Genomic DNA, 15,668 nt, shown 5'->3' with positions numbered 1-15,668 from the left:
CCTTCTGTGGTTGTCATACTGGGACTGTAGTCCAGCTGTTCTGGAAGTGTATACATACCCGTAAACTGTGGCAAGATATAAGTTTATCCTGGACAATATTACTTGTAGCTTTAGATTCTATTTGAAAATCAATTTTTTTGGTTTCTTAAAGATCAATACAGAACGATTCTTATCAATCTCATTATATTTTTTGCAACGTTTTACATGCATAAATGTAAATTTGACAAAATAAATTGTATATTAATAACAATACCTTTTAATGTTTTCATTTAAGTCTTTTTCTATTTATTTATCTTCACCCTGGCATTTTTCATTTGTTTATTTATTTACTTTATTGTTTCATTTCATTTTATTTAACATACTACTAGTGCCTTATATATATATATACTTAGTTATTTTCTTGTTATCAAAACCTACGTAGCTACTTTTAACTATTTGTTTTGAGTGTTGAGTGTCCTGTTAGTTATGTGGAATGTTAAAAAAAAAAAAAAATTCAACTAGCATGCAATGTGTTAAGTACAGCATGCATCACGTCAAGTCAGCACTGTGCAGCGCCACATAAAAGCTGCGTTCGACTTTCGCCGGCGCTGCGCCGTATCACCATGTCACATGACATGGGCGAGCCTTCATTTTTTCCGATGCGGCTGCAGTTGCTCTCCAACGGCTTCACCGACTGGGAATCATCTCTGTGACGAGGGCACTTTATCCTGATTGGCTGAAGGTTTCGCTGACACACGTGTTCTACGTTTTATTCCAAGAATTTAAGATCCTCTTTTACAGCGGGGGACATTAGTCAAATAGGACTCCAGTACAAGGGTAAGTTGTTCAGTTAAGTTTTTTTTACTGCAGTTGAAGTACTGGAGTACTTGATTTTAAAATACTTGAGTGTTCAAAAGTAAAACATTTTATGTCAACATATTGTTGTATTGTCCCACATTTAAAGAACCCAATGACTCTTAATTTACCTACAGACTGAACTGACTGTAGAATCTGGAGAATAAAAGCTTGTAGAATATGATACAAAGACTGGACATAAAAACAACTGAATCAACAAAAGGAATCATTATTTTCGGTTTTTTTTTTTTTTTTGTCAATGATGAGGTCTGGTTGTGGTAAACACAGCAAACATTTCAAACTAAATTAATCTTTCTTTAAACCTTCAAACGTGGACTTCAGATCAGACCATGTTCTCTGGTGAAAAATCTGCCTCGTCTTTATCTAACGTCGCCATGGTTAGGAGGACACTGACAGGTTCAAACATGACTGACAATGGAGGAGTTGGCTGTGATTGGTTTTTCTCCTGTGATGAACACAGTGTATGGTCTATCACATTTTCTTTAATAGTAGAACGTTCATTCAACCGACTAAAAGCCGCTTCAAAGTAAGAGTACTTCATACTAATGTGGAGCCAAGAGCAGCTTACAATAAGCCTATTTGGCTTTTAAGCGTAGTGGAGTTAAAGTGAAGAGTTTCCAACAAGAATATTACTCATGTAAAAATACCCAAGTAAATGTACTTAGTTACTGTCCACCCCTGCTCTTCTATGGTTATCTCTATCTAAGGGGAAGCTATTTATTTGACCTCTTTCTGACGGCTTTTTTTTTTTTTTTTTTTTTTTTTTTTTTTTTTTTACATATGGACACCAACATTACAATTTTCATTTCCAGAAGAAAGCTGTAAACCAGTTTAGATCAGAATTTGTTACTGTAAAAGAAGTAATGATCTTATAGGTCATATTTTTTATTCCTTACATGTCTTCTCTTTTCACCTCCTGACATGGTGGCCCTTGTTTTTTATCCTCAAGTATTTGGAAGTATATGGTTCTCAATAAAAACAGAAAGAAATTAAATTGAAGAGTTGCTCTAGCAGGAATTCCATGTATGACCTTTCCCTCCACACAAATTAACCCATCACCCTCCATGTTTTCAGAAAACATTACTAAGATTTAATTTCATGTGTCAAAAGTCTAATGTAAACAGGCGCAGTCAGCCGAAGTCAGACTCACGCACCTTAAGTCGGACTCAAGCAGGATTCCAGGACCTGTACAGTATATCTTTGGACCTGGTTCTTAAAGACATATGATCGATCTATACACACTGCTCGTTAACTCAGTGAATCCTCTTGACTGTGTAATAACATGTTTTCACGTTTTCTTCTACAGAAGATTTTAAACGGCACTTCAGTTTTTAATATTTTGTAAATGTGATGAATAGAGCTTTTCAATAAAGTTGAGAGGAAAAAAACAAATGGAGTTGACGCCTCTTTCTTCACCACTCAGGTCTCCGTAAAACTAAACGTCATCACGTCGTGGTGTTTGACCGTCACAGTGGGGCAACATGGCGTCGCACAGTCTCTCTCCGTCTCTGACCAGGCTGCTGTTCGCGGTAAAGGTGAGCCGAGCATAGACTCTGCAGAGAGCTAGGTATCCTTCAGGTACCAATTAAACAGCACGAGTATATTGTCCCAGCCGGTACAGACGAGCAGAACGGTGCAGACGGACACGGGGTCTCCTTGCAGGACACGAGCAGAGAAAAACACCTGGTTAAAGATTGATGTCTAAAATCTGACCTGCTAATATCAGCGCGTGTCTTTCCTTGGCCAGAGAGCGTGCGTGGGGTGTGCCTTGACGTCATCTCAGGTGTAGCTTTGATTAAACTGTCCTCCACACAGAGATATTGGTTAATCTGTGTCATATCTGGTTAATGTCTACTTGTGGCCCGAGAGCTCAACGGATGCAAATACACAAACGCTCAGCAAATTCAGTCCTACAACATAACGAAAGTGTTTCCAGCCGACAAAGGCGTGGAAACGCCTTTGTTTGAAAAACATTTGTTTATTTTCATGCGTTATGATTGTTTTCAGCGCATGTGTTGTCAAATTGATGAAGATTTTTACCGAATGCAGGGCATTCGCATGTTTTCTTAAGTTGCAGTGCGTTGATCTCTCAGGGCCACCATATGATCCTCCATGGATTCACTAAATCCTGTTTAAAGTTACTGTGTTTATCTTGGCTTTAGAAAACATCACTGGGTCACTGAGGACCAGACTCAGAACTTGCTTGCTTGTCCACATTAGCCCACTGGTGGGCTTAGAAAAATTGATCTGTGGGCCACCTTTTTGTTGTACATTGGTTAAAAAAAACACACACACAATCGGGAGAACATACCATGTAGATTATGACACAAGGCCAGAGCGTTTGGGACCCCTGTTTCCTGCTTGGCCCTGATGGTTATCTGGTCTCAGGTCTTCATTACAACTCTGATTTCTCTACAGCACCTTCACATCAGTTTCAGAAGTGAAATCGATGTTCATGTCAGTGAGATTTGACACATGACACAGCAATATGTTGAAGAACAACAAAAGAAACTGAAGCAGTAACAGTTCTATCTGTTTTCTATGTAGACAGCGTCAGCTTACTGTCACGTATTCATGGAGACACATCACTGTGTTGACTGAGGGTCCTAACACTGGACAGTTCAGTGGTCACCTGGTTCATCCTGACACTGAGGCTGAATGCTCCAAGACAGACTGTTTCTGTATGTTACTCCTATATTCTGAATGAATGAGGAGACTACAATGGTTTGAAAACTGCTTGTTGTTGTCATTTGCTTCTGTTTGAATAAAAGTTGATTATTTCCTTGACGGTTTTGCACCATATGATGTGTCTGTCTTCGTCACAGCTGCACACTGATCTGTGGTGCAGTCTTCTCAAGCGGTCGCCTCTTTTTAGATTTTATTTTTTGATGCTGGTCCAGGTAGCCACTGGTTTCCATTCAGTTCTGATTGGTTTGAAAATCAATTAATCAACAGTTTTTATGTTGCTTAACTGATGCTCTCTTTGATGAGCACATCTAAGTACACACCTGGAGGACGTGCCAATAATCTGCTGATAGATTTTCATATTGATCAGAAATAAATAGAAAACACTGAACAGATTATCCTCTCTATCTAAAGTGATTGTTCTGAGGTTTCGTTTGTAGTAACTGGTGAAACATGTGTAACCACAGTTCTGCTGTTAAATTAATAGTGACTACCAGTGAAGTCAACATACTTCATTGTGCAGTGCATCATACAGCTGCAGTCTGTTGTCATTAAGTTGATGAATGAGCTGCACAACACACAGTTTAAATAATGTGATGTCCATTTATGATGGTTGTTGAATTCCCCAACAACAACAAAGACCACATACTGAGACTGTATGATTATTTATTTTACATTTAACTAATAAACTCATGTCAGTGTGAACCTGCTGATCATAAAGGTTGTTTGATTTGAAATGAAAACAGGAGGTGATAATCAGAATCAGTTAAATCTGAATTTATCCTGGACCCTCAAAGACCACTGACAGCAGTATAATAATAACCAAAGGAAATTATACAGCTGCTTAATACAGTGTGTGTGTGTTTGCTTGCAGTATGCCTCACTCCATCCCAGATGTTGTGCAGTGCACAGCAGAGTTCAGTACTCCACCATCTACAACCCCAGTGAAAAGGTAAACACAGCTCTCCCTCTGTAACCACTGATGTTCACACTGAAGAAAATCATTACAGAAAAAGATGTGATTTATGTTTGACTTTAATGGAGTGCGATGTCTGATACAAAATGCCTTCTCCTGAGTTTACCCATACTGTTGAAACTGATCTGTTATTCTTCTCAGAGTAAAGAACATCCTTGTTCTGTCAGTGATAAACCTGCTAATCTGTTTCTGTTTCCCTCCACAGGCCTTTGATAAGATCCTCATTGCCAACAGAGGAGAGATTGCTTGCAGAGTAAGATATGTAGTGTAAATTAAACTCATACCTGCAGCTTCACCTCACACCACGTCATTATCATTACTGACACTAACTTCACCCATATTTATTTTTATTAACAGTACATTTAAATCTTAACACAGCCTCCAGCATCTAAACTATTCACAGTGCAGTAATTATCACTGACTGCAGAGTTAATGTCACGTTTCTCCATCAGGTGATCAAGACGTGTAAGAAGATGGGCATCCAGACTGTAGCTGTTCACAGTGATGTGGACTCCAGTGCTGTGAGTCACCATCTGTATTCATAAACTGTTGAAACTGATCTGTGTCTCCCAGGAAACATCTTCTCCTTTTATACCTGGAGAAGTAGGAGAGGGACAAAGGGTATTTTAGTTTATTTGCTGAAAACTGTTTAAACAAAAACACCTGGTCTAAACCTCACCGATGCTGCCACACCGTCACCAACCCCAACCCTGAAATGCTGATACCACAGTGACATCAGTGCATCAGCCTCTCAGCTATACCTGGTTCTTTTCCTACTGAGTGAATACCAGGCATGCAGGTCTCCCAGAGCAGGGAGCAGAACAGGGCTCCACAGGTGGAGCATGGAGTGAGGAGTGTTACATGTTACTACTAGAATTCCATTATCTAATGTAAATGTAACACAGACTGGACTTAACTTCCTGGTGTATGTGTGTATGTAGGTCCATGCAAAGATGGCTGATGAGGCAGTGTGTGTTGGCCCCGCCCCCACCAGTAAGAGCTACCTGAACATGGATGCCATCATGGATGCCATCAGAGCAACTGGAGCACAAGCTGTAAGTATTAACACACAGACAGTGACAGATTAAGGGAGAGAGTCGTACTCACGTGTTGTTCCTCCACGTGTCTACAGAATAGCTTCACTGCTCCTCATCACAGATTCTCCAAGTCTCTCTCACTTGTTGAGAACATGGTGAAGGACAACTCATCTGACCACATCACTGATCCACATCTCTGTAGACCTGAGTCTCTGGTCTCTGCACCTGAACTGTCAAATGTGGATTTTGAGGGTTTATCACTGCAGCTCTACTATAACATCCCTCTGTATGTATGTAACTGTGGACAACTCTTGTTGTGAATGATCACATCCTCAGTCACCTGAGGTGACTGCTGCTCCTCTGTTCTTCTTACATATCACATATTGACCCAGTTTTCCCAGAGGTCTAAATACAGTCGACAGTCACTTCAGTCTCTGTTACTATGGAAACACAGATTAAGCATCTCTGTGACTGAAGCTCCAACAATGGACCCTCTCACTCAGATCTTTTCCTCTTGATACAAAATCATAATCAACTGGACCTTATCAGTATTCATATACTACCCCCAGAGGATGATGGAACATTAACTGCGTCATTGTACATGCAGTGCAGCTGTGTGGAAATTTCTGGATTTATTATATTTCTCCACTCATGTATTCAGGTTTTTCCTTTTAATGTGTCGCCATCTGTGTTCATGTTTAAACTGCATTCTCTCTGCAGAACCATTCATCAGAGAGAGGAGATGGTGCTGTCAAATATTTCTAGAAAAAATCCAGAGTTATGATCTCAGAGCTACAGGTTTTACAGCTACTCCTGTTTGAAACGCATCAAATTAAGTTTTTTTTTTTTTTTTTTTTTCCCTCTATGAAGGTTCATCCTGGCTATGGGTTTCTCTCTGAAAACAAAGAGTTTGCAAAGCGACTTGTGAGTAACACAGCTCAGACACAGCTACACACAACATGTCATCAGCATTAACGTTCTTCACCATGAGAGAAGAAGAATCAAAGCTAAAGTGTAAAACTTCTGAGGCCAAAGTAAAGGAGGAAGAACCAGGAAACATTCACAAACTTCATCAGACTCTTAAACTCCATCAAACACTGAACACATCCAACTTCAAGAAGCTAAAGGCAGAGCAACTATAACTAGAGCCACACTAATCACATCACCTGTGCATGACAACTGCCTGCTGAACTGCTGCTATGGTTTGCACATCTCCACTCCACCAGCAATGAATATTGAGCATCAGTAATATTATTATATAGATGACTTTTTAACCCTTTCAGCTCTATGCTTTTTTTTGTGAGGCATATTTTGCAAATTCAAAATGTTTGATTCTGTCCATATTTACGAAAAAGTCCTACATCAATGCAAATGATTCCAAAGGATTCACTTTCACAGCAGTTGAGTATGGGAGTTTATTCTGGAACTTAATGGCAGTATGAGTGAAAACTCAGGGTTGGCCATGAGACGCAGTTGCAAAGTTATTGTGTTGCACATAACTGAATTATCATATTGTTAAAATAGCAGTTAAAACAATCTTTCTAGGAAGGTCAATGACAGAAATAGTAGATGATCAAAATAGTGAATGATAGAAATAATGAATGCAGACACACTGTGTGAGGTGAGTGGAGTGAGCCTGGCAGTGGGATGGGATCTCAACTCTTTGTACTCTGTATGCATGTTCTTATAAGTCTGATATGAAATCTCAATCTCATGGTTTTATCGTTGTTTTGTTCCTAGTCAGCAGAGGGTGTGACATTCATTGGCCCAGACACGCATGCTATCCAGGCAATGGGAGATAAAATAGAGAGCAAGCTAATTGCTAAGGCCGCTAAGGTCAACACTATCCCAGGATTTGATGGAGTTGTCAAGGTATGGATACACACACACACACACAGCATATATGAAGCAGGGAAATGAGATGAAATGTTGTTTATGATCTGTTCTTCTGTGTTCACAGGATGTTTGAATTGATGTTATTGTTTATTTATGAAAACTATAATAAACAATACCAAGAGTATCCTTACTGTTACATATGCAATAATACAAAAGTTAAACCCACACATGATCCACAGCAGTACAATGGACAGTAGACAGCTGAGTTTCCACATCTCACGCCTGTGTTGATCCAGGTCCAGTATACTGGATCGAGTCAAACAACTGTACACAAAGACACAAAACTGCTTCATAGTAGAGACCACAGAGAGCAGTCTGACTGACACTATGGTCACAGGCCAGTTCTTCACACATGTTCAGTCATAGTACATTCACTTTTAGCTGCAGGTGTAGTTCATGGAAGAAATAGTTCCTACACAGTTTAGTAACCATTCCCTTTCTCTGTGTCAGACTGCTGAGGAAGCTGTGAAGATTGCTCAGGACATAGGTAAGTCATCACTCCTCTACACACTGATGGTGAACATTGTGTTATGGAGTGGGACAGAATTGAGTGACCTCCTGTCCTGACCCTTTCTGTCTGGAGTTTGGTGGCTCGTCTCTGCTTCTGGTGGGTTGGTCCAACCGAGTTTCAATCAAAAGAGACTAATTTGTGTAAACCAATAAACTTTTACTGCCATGCCATGTCAAAATATAGATAAAGTATTACAGTTAAAGTATATATCATTATAGAAGACATAATTAATCAGTGTGTCAGCAGCATGTTACTGTTGTAGCTGCTGGAGGTAGAGCTTGTTGAACTACTTTATCACACCATGTTCACGTTATATACTCATTGTACAATATATAAAAATTACCTTAATCATTTTTGTCTGTTGTGATGCATGTGTGTTTGTTTACATAAGAATGTCACCAACATTTAATCAACATGATCAATAATCACCATGGATCTCTCTACCTTTTATAAGACCTGTAAACTAGGGTTGTCACGATACCAAATTTCTGTTTCGATACCGATACCAATATGTATTTCGATACTTTATGTTAAAAAATATTTCATTTTATTATGTATTGCCTTAATGGGTTATTTAAATATTTAAAGAATGTAATTTAATTTAAAAAATATATATTTTTTAATGTACTTATTAACCATGGACATGTTTTAGCTCTCTGAATGCAGGCTACTGTAGGTTTACTACTGGGCTGGGAGGGGCTTTGTACTTCTCTCATTGACATTACAGTGCAGTGAACTGGTGAACAACATTATCACCTGTCGTTCTTGACTGAAGTCTCGGAACAAGTCCGCATGGTTGTCCTTTAAATGTTTCGGCAGGTTTGAAGTGTTGCCTGCTTTTGCGAGACACAGTTTGTAGCACCGCTTGCACTGCGGTGTTTCTGGGTTCAGTGGCTCGCCTTTATCGTTCGGTTTGAACCCGATATATTTCCACACCGTACTTCGGGCCCTTATTTTTACCACAAGTACGGGCTTTTCTGCAGCTGCCATCTCTATCTACTGTATTTTCTTCAACCTGCTCCGTCTGTCTAAGACGCAACTTGTCGTTTCTCTCTCCTCCTCAGTCTAAACATGCGAGTGCGCGTGGGAGGCTCGGACAACTACGTCACACTCACTGGCCTCGCTGTGCTTAAAGAGACAGGCTCCAATTTACCAATTCATTTGCATTCGATAAAATGAAATAAAAGTACCGTTTGTTTTTCAATGCTGGTATAGTACCGTTTTCAAAACTCTAGTATCAGGGTACTATACTGGTACTGGTATACCGTGCAACCCTACTGTAAACTGAAGCAGAATTAACAGACCAAAGGTATCTGTTGTTGTTTTGTGACAGAAGTTTGTTTCCAATAACTCTGTCACAAAGAACAGGTTTAGAAATCAATCCACAAGTGTAACACACGTGTAAATGTTCTCTGTGGCATCAATGTCTCTTGCAGGTGTAAAGGTGTGTGTCTGTGTACACAGCTGTGTGTGCAGGCACTGATGCTCTCTGACACTTGTGTTTAGTATATTTTAGTTGACTGTCAGTGGACATGTCTCATGTCTCCTACTGGGGGTACTTGTGGTCGGATTTGTGTAGTCAAACCAAGGCATGTTTACACATGTGGTGTTATCTTTGTGTTGTTGCTAGGCTATCCTGTGATGATTAAAGCATCTGCAGGAGGAGGAGGGAAAGGAATGAGGATAGCTTGGAATGATGAGGAGACAAGGTATTGTACCTGTTTCTGTCATATTCTGTCATCGTCTTCTCTTTGATAACAACATTGTTATTCATGAAAACAATATACATCAATCAGAATGCTGAAAACCAAGGTATTCTGTTTCTACTTAAATTATTCTGACTGCTGGCCCTGAGGTTCTACTGTAAAACCTTCTGATGTAAATACAATCACTTCTGCTGCAGCTGGACTTTGACTTAAATACCTTCAGAATAACATCACTGCTGCTAATCCAACAATTTAATGTAGTTCTGTCTACAACTATGGAAGCCTCCCTACAATCCAAGAACTGAGTCCTCTGCATCCACAGACTGTATCATTGTGAAGAACTACATTTCCTTAAATGCAGTTTTCTTTTCTTCATTTGTTGTTATTCAGCCGCTGATGCAGTCAGCGGATCAATCAGTCCCAATCAGAGTAGTAGTGAGTATATAGCAACATGGTACTGCTGAGTATGGATGCTAACCCTAACCCTCCTGTTCACATCTGAGAGGCTCAGGCAACAGAATATTGTCTTACTGTTGTTGATCTTTGTATACAACATATTAACAGTCCAGCTTTAGTTCAGTCAGACCATATTGTTCAAATGGAGTGGAGTGGCCCCTTATATAAATATCCTTAATGCCCTCTGGTGGCTGAATGGAGTTACTGCTTATTTTAACTATACAGTGTTATTTTACCTCACTTACAAAAGGTGCATTTATTAATTTAAGTGGATAAATACTAAATTAGCTGATTTAATTGGCCAATGTCATAGACATTTGTCCTAAAACGCAAATACACTCTTTCATTATTTATACTCTGAATCATATTGGACTGTGACCATCTGTGGGGATGACTATAGAACCCTGACTTGGTCTGGAGAGCGTCAGCCTGTTCCCTCTGACTGAGGAGTATTCCCCTACGTAAATGTAATATATGTACATATATTGAATTTCCATGTGTGAAATTTATATCTGAAACCTATTAGAAATTGGAATAATTTTATATATTGACATTTATCTTGTAGCGCATTCAAATATGTATGTTTATGTATGCTTATAGACATAGGTCTATTAGCCTAACAAGATGAACAAAACACTGCACCTCCAGGGAGGTCATTAACTGTACAAATCACTTCACTTGGTCTAACATGCATTTTCCATAAAGGGGTGTGTGTGTTTGTTTTATCACAGGGAAGGTTTCCGGTTCTCGTCCCAGGAGGCAGCTTCCAGCTTTGGAGACGACAGGCTGCTCATTGAGAAGTACATCGACAACCCCAGACACATAGAAATACAGGTATGAGACACGCACACAGTCACACGTATAGTATAGAACTTCTATGTGAATATGATATTAAGTGTTTTCAGTGGTGTGAGCCTTAGGTTTTACTTTTACTGACAGATTTCCAGTGAACTTGTTATAGTCTATAGTTTTTACACCTGATTTGATTGAAGCCATGTGTAAATGTGAACATCAGTTGTTCAGCTTCTGCTTCTTGTAGGTGCTGGCTGATAAACATGGTAATGCTCTGTGGTTGAATGAGAGGGAGTGCTCTATCCAAAGGAGGAACCAGAAGGTGGTGGAGGAGGCTCCCAGGTTAGTGAAACTATCTGTTTTAAATCAGCAAGTGCAAATGTAGTGAAGACTGTGATTATAGCAACAACTGACAGTGAGTTTAATGAGTTGAAGAGTTGGACTGTTTCATTGTTAATGTGTTTGGAAACAGACTCACAACAGAAATCATCCAGAGCTCAAATTGTTTGTGTTTACTTTCTAATCTTTTGCATTGTTCAATATATGAGTATTTATAACTGGTTGCCATGCCTTATTACTTCTGTCTTTTACAGTGTGACATCAGTGCGTCTGTCGGGGAGGACAATGTAGAAATATATAATATAATTTTATGTATAAAAATGATTTAACCAACATTAATTACGTTTTCCTCAGTGTGTGATGGAAAGAATGAGATGCAAGCTGATCCTCTCAGGCAGGGGTCCTCAGGCCTCTCCTGGCTGGCTCGCCAATTTATGTTGGGAGGGAAAAAGGTCCAGGTCTGGGCCAGAGTCTAAGTCTATACCTCTTCACCAACACATAAATTTCTACAAAACTGCACTTTTAGTGGAGTCAAAAAAGATTCAAAAAATAAGTCACTGGAGATGGTCAGAGTCCGATGTAATAGAATTAATCTTTCACAAGAACAAAAGCGAGATCAGATCAGGATCTGAACTGAAGACAGAGTGCCTGTGCATTATCATATATAGTTCCTTCTTAGGTGGTTCTCCACCTGTTTTCTAAAGCAAACCTATCAACCCCTTGGGAACAATGGTGTCCAGCCCCGTGTGGAATTTCCCCAAACCAAGCATGCCAGGACATAGTAGTAGTGCCAGGTGTCCAGAAGCCTCCTGTCTATCCCCAACCTACGTCTCCTGTCTATCCTCGAAGTCTCCTGTCTATCCTAAACATAAGGCTCCTATCTATCCTCAACCTGGGCCTCACTACGGCTGCCACTCCAACACCATTGCTCCCTGGTCCCTTCAGACCATTTTTTTTCCCTCCAGGTTCCATTCTATAACAGTCCAACTTCAGTAAACACTGGCTCACATACAAATCTAACCTCAGTTATGAATATAGCTACTTCATTGGATTATATAAGTTTAACATTCAGCATATTTATAATGCATATAATATTTTTGTAAAAATTTACAACACTGGTCATATTAATTATATTGTCTCAAAATCTATATGTTGTATTTCAGCCATTCTAGACAGACAGGGAATTGATTTATTACATACCATCAAATAGGTTACAGAATAGTTATATATTTAATTTCATATTCTTCAGATCTGTCGGTGAAGAATGTTGTGCTGGTCACTACTCAGGATTGGAATGTGGGTTGTAGTTTATGACGTTTATCTAAAGAGGGACAAAGAGGAAAGACGTGTGTGTGTGTGTGTGTGTGTGTGTGTGCGTGTGTGTGTGTGTGTGTGTGCGTGTGTGTGTGTGTGTGTTACTTTTACTATATAAGAAACAATCGCATATCAATAGTAAGAGTCGTATTGTTACAAACTGGAGATTTTGCCTATGCTCTCCAGTTTGCCTAGTCCATTTGTTGATCCTCTGGAGCTGACCCTTTGACCCACGGTCTGGTTGTGAATCTCTCTGACTGGTCTGTTTGTGAGAGCGAAGGGTCTTTTGTCTCTGTTTCCTATCAATTCAATAGTTTGATGGTGGAAATAGTAAAAAGTGTGAATTTTGGGACCATAACTCTGCATGTTGTTACAATGAACTTCTTTAACCGTTTGTGACTGATGCCAGACCAGGTATGTCTGCTACAACATGGTCAGCAACAATATTCAGGCTGTGAAATTCAGACCATGATTGATTGGTATGAAAAAGTACTCTAAAAAGGACTCTACCAACTGCTGCCTCAACAGAAATCCAGATCTATCAGACCAGGTCTTTGACTGTCCAGTGTTGGGTAGTCTGTGTCCACTGCAGCCTAAGGTTTCTGTTCTTGGTGACAGGAAGTGGAACCTGACGTGGTCTTCTGCTGTTGTAGTCCATCCACCTCAAGGTTGGACGTGTTGTTCACTCTGAAGCTTTTGTGCTCAGCACAGTTGTAAAGAGTGGTTATCTGAGTGACTGTAGCCTTTTATCTGCTACAACCAGTCCATTCTCTCTGACCTCTCTCATCAACACAGCTGTTACTCACTGAATGTTTTTGTTGTTGCTCCATTCTGAGTAAAAACTCTTAAGACTGTTTTGAGTGAAAATCCAGGATATAAGCAGTTTGAGAACACTCAAACCTGCGTCTGACACTAACAATCATGTCAGTCAAAGTCACTGAGATCACAGTTTTCCTCATTAAGTGAATCTCCTCACCAGGATCTGCCACATGATTGGCTGATGATTGCATGAATAAGCAGGTGGACAACTAAAGTGCTAATAAGGTGCTCAGTAAGTGTACTGTATTTACAATAATCAGCACTAAGGAGAATTTACATTTGTGAATTTGTAGTATTTAGAAAAAAAGCTGTTGTTAAATTTGTAGAATTTGTTTCTATTTGACTCCGTTTGAAGCACTGAGTGAGTCTCAATGTGTAGTGTTGTGTCTGCAGCACTTTCCTGGACCCAGAGACACGGCGGGCGATGGGAGAGCAGGCAGTGCAGCTGGCCAAGGCTGTGCAGTACTCCTCTGCTGGCACCGTGGAGTTCCTGGTGGACTCTCAGAAGAACTTCTACTTCCTGGAGATGAACACACGACTGCAGGTGTGTAGGTGTGTGTGTGTGTGTGGGTGGGGTGGGGGGGCTTGGAGAACCCACTGAGGAACAAGAGAACATTTCACATGTATCAAATGAGACAAACTAGTTCTTCATAGACGGAACAGAAAAGAAATAAAAACATCAGCAAGAAATCAGACACTTCACCTGCTGATGAAGACCTTCTGCTGAAATACCTGGAAAAGGCCAGTAAGGGTTCCTTGAGTTGTGCTGAAACCAGTATCTTTTTAACCTGTGACCCCAGGTGGAGCATCCAATCACAGAGTGCATCACTGGTCTGGACCTGGTGGAACAGATGATACAGGTTGCTAGGGGCTACAGACTGCAGCACAAACAGGAAGACATCCCAATAAATGGCTGGGCCATTGAGAGTCGTGTCTACGCTGAGGTGTGTGTGTGTCTGTGCGCGCATTTGTAACAAATCTCTTTATGACTGTTATAATGAAATATTGTGTTAAATGAAGTCATTATGTATCTGAAGGTCAGGACCTCATGGACAGACAGGGAGCAGGTTTTCTCTCAGTGACAGAGATCAGGTTTATTCTCAGTGACACCGAGCAGGTTTTCTGTCATTGAGTGTGAAGAAACAACAGCAGAAAATAGACTGACTGATGATCCATTCAGCCTGTCTGTTTGTTCATCTGCAGATAAAATGATTGATTCATAAGACTAAATGATGAGTTACCTTTTAACCTTGACATAGAACAATAAACTGTTCATTTCCACATGTCTGAATCTATTTATATTTTCATGTATCATCATGTGACTTCAGTAAACTATGTTAAAGTTTATATCTTGAAACAGCATAATTACTGTGATGGCGCTTCTTCTCTCCAGACATGATGATGTGATGCTGCTCTGATGATTAACCATGAAGTGAACACACAATGTTATTGAACGACCATTGTCACCTGACAGTGAAAGAAAGTTTATATATATATATATATATACTGACTGACCTTAGATATATATATATATTGAGAGGCAGACTAGCAGTACTTAGAAGGGCTGAATATCTTAGGAAAAAGAGAAAGAATAAAGAGTATGTAAGGACAGCGTTTTACAGGGACCCTTTCAAGTTTGCTAAAGGATTGTTTAACCAGGAAAAGGGAGGGCAGCTTAAGGCAACAAAGTTAGAAGTAGAAAAATATCTAAGAAACACATATTCAGATTTTGAGCAGAATAGAGTAATAGGCCTTCCACCTGACATGCCGCCAGTAGGAAAGATAGATCATGAGATGGATGTTAGACCACCCAGGTGGAAGGAGGTTGAGGAGGTAGTCAGGCGTGCAAAGGCTTCTTCGGCCCCAGGGCCAAATGGAGTTCCCTACCAGGTTTATAAAAGCGCACCTGATATCCTAAAGTTTTTGTGGAGGCAATTGAGAATAGTTTGGGAGAAACAGGTTATTCCCAGAGCATGGCGTAGGGCAGGAGGTGTTTTTATCCCAAAGGAGAAGGAATCCTCAGACCTGAGTCAGTTTCGAATGATCTCTCTCCTAAATGTAGAGGGGAAGATCTTCTTTAGCGTAGTCGCACAGAGATTAACTAGTTATTTAGAAAGGAATAGCTTAATTGATACTGCAGTACAGAAGGCAGGAATACCAGGGTTCGCAGGATGTTTAGAGCACACTAGCATGATTTGGCATCAGATTCAGGCAGCCAAGACAGAGAAAAGAGACTTGAATGTCATATTTTTGGATTTAGCAAACGCGTTTGGTTCAGTGCC

The 15,668-nt window shown here is 40.0% G+C and overlaps 1 protein-coding gene and 1 long non-coding RNA gene across 2 annotated transcripts in view; one reads left to right on the top strand and one right to left on the bottom strand.

The window, feature by feature from the left end:
* The first annotated feature begins 2,278 nt into the window (after nt 1-2,278).
* Nucleotides 2,279-15,668, top strand: part of pcca (propionyl-CoA carboxylase subunit alpha) — a 33,230-nt gene continuing 19,840 nt past the window's right edge. The window contains exons 1-13 of the mRNA XM_023430574.2: nt 2,279-2,390; nt 4,415-4,492; nt 4,722-4,769; nt 4,969-5,037; nt 5,458-5,571; nt 6,424-6,477; nt 7,294-7,425; nt 7,900-7,936; nt 9,591-9,669; nt 10,854-10,956; nt 11,162-11,256; nt 13,780-13,930; nt 14,187-14,330. Of these exons, the coding sequence (XP_023286342.1) occupies nt 2,337-2,390; nt 4,415-4,492; nt 4,722-4,769; nt 4,969-5,037; nt 5,458-5,571; nt 6,424-6,477; nt 7,294-7,425; nt 7,900-7,936; nt 9,591-9,669; nt 10,854-10,956; nt 11,162-11,256; nt 13,780-13,930; nt 14,187-14,330 (1,158 nt within the window). The 5' untranslated portion in view covers nt 2,279-2,336. The remainder of the gene's footprint in view (nt 2,391-4,414; nt 4,493-4,721; nt 4,770-4,968; nt 5,038-5,457; nt 5,572-6,423; nt 6,478-7,293; nt 7,426-7,899; nt 7,937-9,590; nt 9,670-10,853; nt 10,957-11,161; nt 11,257-13,779; nt 13,931-14,186; nt 14,331-15,668) is intronic.
* On the bottom strand, nt 7,518-14,189 carry LOC147817722 (uncharacterized). The gene is made up of 2 exons (XR_015436103.1): nt 14,090-14,189; nt 7,518-13,983 (listed from the first exon to the last, which is right to left on the bottom strand). It is a non-coding gene; the product is annotated as an uncharacterized LOC147817722 (long non-coding RNA).

Source organism: Seriola lalandi, unplaced genomic scaffold, assembly GCF_002814215.2.
Source record: "Seriola lalandi dorsalis isolate HSWRI2012SDOR001 ecotype SW California unplaced genomic scaffold, Sedor1 jcf7180002054907, whole genome shotgun sequence".
NCBI classification, from domain to species: Eukaryota; Metazoa; Chordata; class Actinopteri; order Carangiformes; family Carangidae; genus Seriola; species Seriola lalandi.
Note: the sequence above shows the minus strand (reverse complement) of the source record. Positions and strands in the feature narration are given on the sequence as shown.